The sequence below is a fragment of the Grus americana genome, chromosome 1, assembly GCF_028858705.1.
Source record: "Grus americana isolate bGruAme1 chromosome 1, bGruAme1.mat, whole genome shotgun sequence".
Taxonomy (NCBI): domain Eukaryota; kingdom Metazoa; phylum Chordata; class Aves; order Gruiformes; family Gruidae; genus Grus; species Grus americana.
Genome location: NC_072852.1, coordinates 42,882,665 through 42,893,012, shown reverse-complemented (window position 1 = coordinate 42,893,012; position 10,348 = coordinate 42,882,665). Strand labels below are relative to the sequence as shown.

General features: G+C 43.9%; 1 protein-coding gene across 1 annotated transcript; it reads left to right on the top strand.

The window, feature by feature from the left end:
• Window positions 1–4,572: 4,572 nt before the first annotated feature.
• On the top strand, window positions 4,573–9,887 carry PHLDA1 (pleckstrin homology like domain family A member 1). Its single transcript, XM_054812698.1, has 3 exons — window positions 4,573–4,597; window positions 5,148–6,060; window positions 6,231–9,887. Exons 1-2 carry the CDS (start codon window positions 4,573–4,575, stop codon window positions 6,053–6,055), a joined length of 933 nt encoding a protein of 310 aa, XP_054668673.1. The 3' UTR covers window positions 6,056–6,060; window positions 6,231–9,887.
• The last annotated feature ends 461 nt before the right edge of the window (window positions 9,888–10,348 follow it).

Below are 10,348 nucleotides of genomic sequence, written 5' to 3'. Positions count from 1 at the left end.
AGTCTCTGAAGTCCTTACTTAGATCTAGCCCATTTTTACTAACAGCATCTGGCAACTGTTATCTTAAAAAGAGAAAGCCCTCTTAAAAGTTGTCTGATGAATTTTGGAAGTTACTGTTCTTAAATTTGGCTTGTGTTTCAATTGCTTTCTCATTTAATATCTTCATGTCATACAATGGGATACAATATTTGAAAAGAGGAGTTGGTAGATATCAAAACTCACCTGCAGCCTGCAAGATCCGGAACCATGAATCCATTTCTGTCAACAGATTTTGAGTAAGCTTCTCTAGAATGATTTGCTAGTTCTAAATCAGCAGTTCTTGTGCTCTCCAGACTGCAGCAAAAGGAAGGATATAATCATACAAATTGAGGTGCCAGTTCTTATGGCATCGGTTAAATAAAAACTGTTTTGGTGCTTAACGTAGTTTTGTGATCAATGACACTTCTGTTTAGCAATTCTGAAAGGCAGTATGTAGCAGGAACATTAAACTTTCACCATTGACTGGAGTATTGTGACTCATTCTTTTCACTTCTGATTGATTTATACCAGCAGTAGAGAAACACCTCACTTAATATTTGAGGAGAAGTTACCTTGTTAACAAGTTCAGGCTAGGAAAATGTGTCACTGAAGTAAGGTTTCTTGGTCAGTTGTTGCAGTACTGCACCAAAATTTAAGATCTGTGTAAATGGTGTCTTCTGTCCAGTTTTGGTTGCTGTGTTGAAGGGAGAATTATCTTGGGGGAAAAATGGGGGGTTGGTAAGGAAAGAGATAGGAGAATTAACTGAGACTGGATAAGGGGGAAGGGGGCTCAGAGCTTATGCTTGATGGAGAGGGATGCTTCTTGGTAATCCTGCACTTTCAGCAAATGTTGATTAGATTACATTAGCACTGAAGAGTTTCCCTTTCTGGTATAACTGGTTAATGTTAAATTAAATCTTGTCTGCTATATTTCAGGATACTGTTTTCAGGTTAGCATTCTTAAGCTTTACTTTGTGGAGAAGGGTGATGTCAGGTGCAGTTAGAAATGCTACCTTGGATTATTTAAACACTAGGCATAGCAACATGTCTTAGTAATGTCTCCTACAGCTAAGATTCCTGGATTCTTAGTTGGATTCTTGGAACTGATATTTCCCAAGCTATATAGCAGATACTGTAATTTGACATGTTTTTACTTGTTCAATGAAAAAAAAAAAAACCCAAACAAACCCAGCAGAAAACTGTAGGAATCGCATTTGTTCATCTTTGCCTTCAAGCTGGTACTTAAATTTTCCCTGTGTTTTCAGGCCCACTGTTGTAGACCTGATTCAGAAATTGATAAGGAATTTATATACAAATAGATGACAGGTCAGAAGTTGGTACCACACCTTTAGTTTAATTTCTTAACTGCTCGCTTCTGTTTGAGATGCACTGGTTCCTTGCAAGTTTTCAAGAGGGTGTTCAAGTAATGACTTCTAATTGCTAATGCTTACCTAAAGGGAACATAAATCTATCTACCGGAAATACTAAGTTTTACTTCTATATGCTATCAAGAGGAGTTGGAAGTTTGTCTGCATGGCATGTTGGACAAGATTGTCCCATCACTTTTTAAATCCTCCTGTTAGACTTCTGCTCAGACCTAGTAATCTTCTGCCTGTGTCTCAGCTTTTGTAGGAAAATCAGAGCAAGGCAGAGCACATTGAGCAAAAGATAAGCTATTCCACATTTAGGTCTGCTTAGTGTATACCATGTGTGGGGGTGTGGCAGAAGGGCTCTTGTTGTTTGCCCAGGTATCTAAAATGTGGTCAGTTGACAAAAGTTGTCCCCCCAGCTGCAGAGGGGGCTTAGCTTCTGAACTGAGCTGTTGTGAGCTCTGCTATACGCTCAAGTGTTGTATCTGCCCAAATGCATGTTGACCCTGCAGTTGATGAGTAGTCAGTATGTTCTGAGCTTAGAGCATGTTTTACTCAGCACCAGGTGATCAAATCTAAGAAACATCAGGTCATTTAAAACCTTATACAGGCTGGCTTTGCTCTACAATGTGTGCTTAAGTGCTTTTTAATATTTTAGAAGACTGCTATTTCTGAAGTGCAGGGGACTTTAGAACAGCTGGGCTGGAGCAGCTGTGATGCCAATAGTCTGTGCATTGCACACAGTTTCTTCATTTGGTACTGCCATGGGTTATAGGGAATGCTAAGGCCCAGGGAATGTGATTGATATGGTAAATCTACCACTATGCCTAGTTTACTGCGGAGCGTATACCTGTATTCGTGAAGATGGAATTTGTAAAAGGAAAAGCCTGCCCTCAGATCAGTTCAGTGCTTCAGTGTTTGGTTAGCAGCAAGTTCCAGTGACGTTACTGGGAGATGGTAGAGGTCAGGAAAATACTTTCAGAAGTAATCAGTTATTGTCTAATTGCTTTAATTACATACTGCAACACATCTTTGTCACGTGTTTCTCAATCCTTGACTCTGTTTTTTCTCTCCCCCCCAATCTGTTTAGCAATGACCAGCTCATATTTCCTTTAGGTTTCCTTAACCCTTTCTGGTTTAGCCACTTCATAGTAATGTAAGAAATGATGATGTTTAAGGGCTGTCACTCAGATAGGTTTAGCATTGCTTTGAAACTCATAGTTGATGGCCGGTGTCAAGCTGCTGTCTGCAGATTTATTGCCTAGGAGAACACCGGTAAAATTATGGGCTTTTTATTCTTTTATGGTGGCTTCCCAAAGCAATGTGTAACTTGCCTCAGGGTTTAAGAACACCACTTTAATTACTCTTACCATAACAGCTCTTTAATTAAGGTTACATACACAAAATTTCAACTACTTGAGTCTAAGTTAGAAAGCTTATGATATAGGAGACCAGTGTATTTAGAAACAAACATTTCTGTCACCAGTATCAACTTTGTCCATGGAAAAGGAAAAAAATCAATGAGGAATAAGTGATCTTAGATGTAGAGACTTTCAAGGGTCAGATTTAGTGGTTTTTTCAGGTTGCAGTATTTCCAGTTTGACAGTAGGAGGCATCTGCACATCAGATATTTCAGGAGGAACAGATTGCGGAACCTCCATAGTATTCAGTGAAACTTCAGTAAAGGTAGTGGACATGGAACATTTGATATAATTGCAATGGTTTAAATACATAAAGGAAAGTAAAATCTCAGTGGGATATGTAGTGTGCTTAACTGCGGTGAATGTGGTTTTTCAAAATACTAATGCATTCCATTTCTGGAAGTTCAGTTTTTACTTCCATCTAAGAAAATGAAGCTTGTAATCCTTTACTGCCAAATTCTGCACAATCAAATTGGGATATTGTGGTCTTTTACCATGAAACCGTTGGTACTTCATCTTCTTCTAGTCTCCTAGGTTTTGACTGATCTGGTGGTTTTGGTCAAATGTAGTGTATTTTAAATGGCTGTTAATATTTGTTGGCTTACAGAGTACAAATTTAAATGGATCTTTTGCATGTTTATTTCTGATCACATGCTTAGGTGAATTTCACTGGCAATAAACAGCTGTTGTTGTGAGTCTCTAAATACCAGTGGACATACTCTGCTAATGTATAGTCGGGTTAAAAATCTGACATTCAACACTTCAGAGTACTTTATGCCATGGAAAGCTGAAGTAGAATGAATTTAGATTTGATGAAAATCTTTTGCCTTCCACACACATCTCGCTTTTTCCTTTGATTAATTATATATTGCTATTAGCACTGAGAACAAGCGAAAAAGCTCACATTGATCTACAGATTATGTGTTAATGTCCTTAAGTGTTACAGTGCAGTGTTTCGGGGTGTGGGGGACGACAGGGACATTCATGCATACTTGTTACAGAATAACATGGGACTCCTTCCTAAGTCTAAGGCTGGTTCAAATGGCAATGCACTGGAGATTGAGACAATCATGAATGGTGTTCACATTTCTTGGAAACTAGTGTATGCCTCTCTTAAAATAGGTATAAGATGGTTGTGAGAATGAGATGTATCTTACAGCATATATATTAAGCTCTAAGGAGAAGGGACTATTCCTTAGGTAAATGGATGTTTAAGATACTAATTTCCTTTTTTTTGTTCAGTTTGTTGCTAGCAAGTTGCTTTTATTACCCTAATTGTTCACACCTCAACAATTTATCAAAATTAACTTTGAACTTGGAGTATAACATTATAAGAAGAAATCCTTTTTCAAATGTTATCAGAGTATTGATGTTAGCTTTAATGTAGTTTATCTGATTATTTTTTTCCTCATGTGTTCCTGCTGACCTAGCTGTAGTATGACCTGCTTCTCAGCTGCCAAGATTACTGTGAGGAGAGGTTTTTTTATGGCCATGTTAAATACATGTTTAAAAAAAAAACCCAGTGCTCTCAAACATAATATGAAATTTCCAGCATTAAGCTGATACTGGCATTGTCAGCCAAATTCAGTTATGTGGGCTTTTGATTTACAGCTAATACATCAAAGGACTTAAAAATAAATATTTTAATATTAACCTTAGGTCACTTTTCTACTCATATAAATGAATTCAAAAGCTTAACCTCGGGGGGGGGAGAATTCAAACAATAAGCAAATATGTGGCAACAAAGCAGAGTAACAAGAAAAATGGTCCTAGCTGTTGGATTTCCAGGTACTGAGGTTCTAGTGTTTTCTTGGGGAAGTGATAAGGATACTTGTTTTCTTTAGATGTTAATCGAAACTGCTGCATAGAGTAAAGATGTATTTTACACACAGTAGAAGCTGCTTCTCCCCAGCACAGTCAAGAGCAGTGCTGAAGCGTAGGGATAAAGCTGTTGTACTAGCTTGTGTGTCAGGCTGTTCCCTTTGTTTAATGGAGCGACGATCGTTTAAATATCAGGGTGTTGCTGAAAATTGGCACCGGTTTTATTGGACTTGAGCTAAAAACACACAGAAGGGAGCCCTTTGCTGTTGTTCCCTACGGGGAAAGGCTGAGGAAATTTGTTCCAAACAAATACCGCTGGAATACCCCGGTGAAAGCAAACGAGCGCAACCGCGCATTTGAATTGTTACCTTAATCCCTGTATTAGCCTCCCGGTAGTTCAATACAGCGGGGAAACCCTTCCCGCACCCTCTTCGTGCTCTGTCCTTGCCGTCGCGCTTCAGGAGGAGGGGTGCGGGGCAGGAGGCTGGCGGTGCTGCCCCTGCTGCCCGCTGCTGAGCGGGGGGGAGGACGGGCCGGGCCGGGCCGCGCCGGGCGAGCTGCCGCCGGGGAGCGCAGGCCCCCGCTCCGCGGGCGGGCCGGGCCGGGCGGGGCAACCGCCCCGCACCTCACCGCTGCCGCGCCGTCGTCGGCGCTGGGCTTCCCCGCTGCCGGCGGGCGGAGCCGCCTTTTCCGCTGGGTGTCACTCTGGGGTGGGAAAGGCGCGTTCAAAAGCCGAGGGGAGGGAAAAGCCCACCGCCACAGCCGCCCGCACCGGCAGCGCGCCCGCCGCCCGCCACGCCGCGGCACGGGCGGCAGCCGCTCCGCTTCCTGCGGGTCGGGGCGCTCCCGGCCCTCCGCCTCGGAGCCGGCGCGGGGCGGCGAGTCATCGGCTGGTGCCGGCTGCCCCCCGACCCCAGCCCCTGCGGGCGGAGGCTCCTGGCCCCGCCGGCCCATGCGAGAAGGATGCTGGAGAGCGGCTGCAAGGCGGTGAAGGAGGGAGTGCTGGAGAAGAGGAGCGACGGGCTCCTGCAGCTCTGGAAGAAGAAGCGCTGCATCCTCACCGAGGAGGGGCTGCTCCTCATCCCCCCCAAGCAGCAACCGCCGCCGCAGCAGCAGCAGCCGCCGCCGTCGCTGCCGGCCGAGCCGGCGGCCAAGATCAAGGAGCTGCACTTCTCCAACATGAAGACGGTGGACTGCGTGGAGCGGAAGGGCAAGTACGTGTACTTCACGGTGGTGATGGCCGAGGGGAAGGAGATCGACTTTCGGTGCGCGCAGGAGCAGGGCTGGAACGCGGCGATCACGCTGCAGATGGTGCAGTACAAGAACCGCCAGGCCATCCTCGCCGTCCGCTCCACCCGCCAGAAGCAGCAGCACCTGGCGCAGCCCCACGGCCCGCGCCTCCGCAGCGCCTCCAACTCCGCCTAGCGCAGGTAGGGCCCCCGGGACCCGCTCCTGCCCCCTGGCGCGGCCGAGCCCCGCGGGTGCCCCGGGCTGGCGGCGGTCCGGTCCCGCAGCGCGGCTCCCGGCGCGGAGAACCTGCTCCGGGCGCCGCTTCTTCGGCTCACCGGTTGCCCCTTTGTGCTGTGCTGTCTTATTGCAGGTTAAGTTAACGAAGCGCTTCGGGGAAGCGGGACTGAGCGCGTTCGTTGCGGACGTACTTCAGATGATCAAAAACTGGGCAAACGCCAGAGATGCAGGTAGACTGGAGAGAAGCGGCTCAACAACCTGAACCCCAGCTAGCTGCTGCTGCTGCTTTGCCGCCCTCGGTGCCGAGAAGCATTTCAAATCTATTATTTATGAACCTTGGAAAGGATCCTTTGGTGTGATGGGACTTCTAGGAGTCATGATGTACTGTAACTTTATTTTAATGTATTTTATTTTATTTATTAGGGCTGTTTGTTTGGGGTTTTTGTTTTGTTCTTTTTTTTTTTTAAAGGCTCATTTGCAAGACATTTCTGAATGTAGGCCGTATCCAAAAAAGCAAAGGAAAAAACAACGTGTATGTTAGCTCCCTAAAGGAACTAAAAAGGTCTGGGTTGTTTGGCTGTGTGCAATTTGACAAAAGGGTTTTTAATTTTTACTCGAAATACGTTGTATTACACTAACGCGGAAAGCGGGATGCGTGGTTTGGAATTTGGCTGAAACCCATACTGCGTACGAAAACTCTTTTCTCTACTGAGAATAATAATTATAATCTGGGTTTTAAATGCTATTCTTTTAAAATATTATGTGTGGTGGGAAATGATAAAATTTATTCATGCTTGGTTATTCAAAAAAGTAAGGTCGATTGTCATTCTGAGATTAAAACACATCTGTTTAATGGATGAGCGGAGGAGAATCTTACCAACTTTTGTGATGCGGGAGTCGCAGTTGGGTTCCAGTTACCCATTTGATGTGCTTGTTCCTTCTAGGCTGGAGGGCCGGAGCTGAGAAGCACTTCTGAACGCTTCTTAGTGTCCGAGTTCAGGGCTCCCTCTGCACGGTTGGTTTGTAAGCAGTCTGGGCTCTCGACCGGTGTTGAATTTTCATGATGGTTTTTAAATGTCTTGCATTAAAGTAGCCCCTAGTTTAAAAGCCATCTTATCTTATCTACGTCTTAGTGTGCAAACAGATTATTTTGGTCACAGTTTTCATAAGCTGAAAGTTGCTCTGTAGCTGAGATAAACTAGATTAATTTTGGTGTTTAGCACTGTCAGATGTTGAGAGAGGCGTACGATCTCGCCTCTAAAAATGTTGACGAAGCCATGAAGTTGGAAAACAAAGGGCTAATTGCACAGCTGGTGTGTCTTCCCCTGCCTCTTAAAAGCCAGTGGGAGTTTGGCCGAGGATGCTGGTGAGAGCTGGTTGGAGCCGTTTGCCCCGGCGCACAGGAGGGAGCCGGGCGCGGGCCGGCACGCTGTCTGGGGCAGGGCCCTTCGGGCGATGGGTGATTTCACGTTGTGTGCTGCTACCGCCCGGGTTCTCCCCTTTGAATGGAGTGGGGAGGTTGTAAGCGGGACGGAGCGATGTGGCCCGTTATCTCCGGTTCAAGGTAAAATGTTGCCGCCGTGGAGCTATTTATTTTAACTAGCGTGGTGAGCAAAACGACTTTTGGCCCCTTTTATGAGTTCCATGAATGTAAACAAAATCTTTTAAAGCCACACATCCAGGACTTTTCTGTTTGTGTAACTGAGGCGTAGCTTGACTGTAAAAGCCCCACATTCTTGGTTCAAGCTGTTTCTGTTTAAAGCAAAAGATTGATGTGATACTCAAAGAAAAATCGCAGAATCAGCTGCTGCTCATGACAGTCCCTTTTTCACTTACTCTGCACCCTAAGCTTAAGCTCGGTCCTGTAAGGAGAGATCTGTTTTAACCCTCTTCTTTTACTCCTTGGTCCCAGGTGTTGGGGTTACATACTTAGACGTGCAAAACACATCATGGTGCAGAATTAAAGCCCGGTCCTCTGTGGTTGCTCCTGAGCACTTCTTTCTGATCTGGCCCTTGACAAGGTTGCGTGATGAGCTTGGGCTGGTAGATTACAGCCGTCCTAACAAAGTTATTACTTTGAGACTAATTGAAATCGAAGGTGCCCTGCATCTTCTAGGATTAGATTCGCTGTCTTGGCAATCATAATAGCCAATTTCCACATCTCTGTACATCTGCCATTATCATTCTGCTAACGCTTGGATGTTAGAGCTGCAAGGGGATTCTCTAATGAGCTAGTCAAAGACTCACAAAATGGGCTGTAATTTGTAATTTGGCTCCTCTCTTTAGAGTCGTTAATTACAGTTTACTGAGTAACTAATCCACCTTTTCAGATATACAGACATATCGCTGATATCTCATCTACTAAAATTTTTAGCCTACTGAAGGATAAATGTAATTGATGAAAATTAATTCCTGTGTGATTGGAGACACACATATTTCTCTAGGAGAGGTGGATATTCCTGTCCTCAGAGAATGGAAGTCCCTGAATGCCACAAAAGTCTATGGATCTGGTCTAAAGCTGAAATTTTACTGCTCTTCTGGAAGTATTTGTAATTTGAAAAAAAAAGGTGACAATTTTAATGATATTATTGATATTAAGGTTTAAGAAAACAGCTTTTATTTTGAATTTGCTGCTCTTTTTCACCGGTTCCAGGTCAATGTTACGTTTCTTGGTTTAAGTTGGTCTGAAGAATGCTCTCAAAACCATTTGGGTTAATGTAGTTCAACAAAATTTTGCCTGTTGTCGTTGCCTGCTGTGTTACCTTTTTAAAAATGTTGGTGTCAGCCGAACTCTTCGTGTGAGAGATGGTCATGTCACAAAATCCACCTTGAGCCGTTCCTGTGTTTGCAGCCTGAGTTGGTGGGATGGGTGTAAGGGTCCAACCTCCCTTTTGTGCCTCCGGACTGTCTCTTGCAAACTGAATTGCGAACAAATTGTCTGGGGTCCCCTGGGGACAGTCGGGCCGTGTGGCTCATGCCATGTCAGTGTAAATAAGGCTAAATTGTCTGACGTGGACTATCCGACAACTTTCTCACGCTCTAAATTCCACGGGGTATTTTTTGACTGATAGTAATTTTTAGACCAAGAAATTGTTTGATGTTATAAATGAGGTGGTTCTGGGCTTTTTTTGGCTTCCCTCTCTGCTACTGCAGAGTCTTTGTTGGAGCTACTTGGTTAAATACTGTTTGTCGCTGCCTTGTAGGCAATGGCTATGTGAATAGGTCCAGCAGATCATGCTCTATCTTATTGGAGCTCTGCAAGAAAAGAAATCAGGTTGTCCTTCCCCGTACAAAAAAAAAAAAAAAAGGCCAACAGCATATGTCTAAAGTAAATTCATTAGAGAATAAACAAAAAATGCCAGTAAAATACACACAGGCAAATGCTTGGTACAGATAGCGAAAGTGTGGACAGTAAGTTCATAAAGAGGTCAAAATTGCATGTCTTTTTTTTTAATTAAGGGGCAGATTCAGCAAGAAAATTCAAGCTGTGGTGACCAAGAAAATTTAGAAATTGGGGGAAAAGGAAGATCAAGTGGATGTTGTCTCTGTGACATCCTGAAGTAATTTCTCTTCTTTAAGGTTCATGATATGCAAATGCCAGCTTCTGAATTATAGCTGCAGTGATGTACCAAATGTTTTCTAGCATATCCTATTGTGAGCAGAAATATCAGTGTCGTCAAAAAAATTGTGTGTAAATATGACTCATAAATGATTTCTGAGAGATGTGATTTATTTTTCATATTTTTCAAGATGCATTCCATTTCAAATAAAGAGGTATCTATTGAAAGAGTTCTCGATATGTTGCAGGAATGGTTGTTTGGTGGGCTATCTGTTATGATTAAAGCCTGATCTAAGCTTTTTCGATGTCTTAAGCTTAATCTAAGGGCCTAAGAGGAGCACTTTGAACTTGTGTAGGCCCCTTCCAAAGGAAAGACCCACTTAGATGCTCCAATTAATCTTTATACATAGCACAATTACGAGACTCGGACTCCCCAGTCTTGCTCCTTGCTCTGCGTGACGTGTGAGTGCCCACACACAGTCCTGCTAATTTCAGTGATACTCTGCTTGGCATCACAGTCCACATACAACAGATCTTTGGGACAGAGACTTCAGGCTTGTAATCTTTAGCCCCGAGTGCCTCGCTCTGTGTGACATTAGGAATCTAAACTGACGCATTAAATGTACCTTGTTACTCTTTTTTTTTTTTTTATGTATCTGAAGCACTGTGATTGAATTTCCAGTAACCTGAAA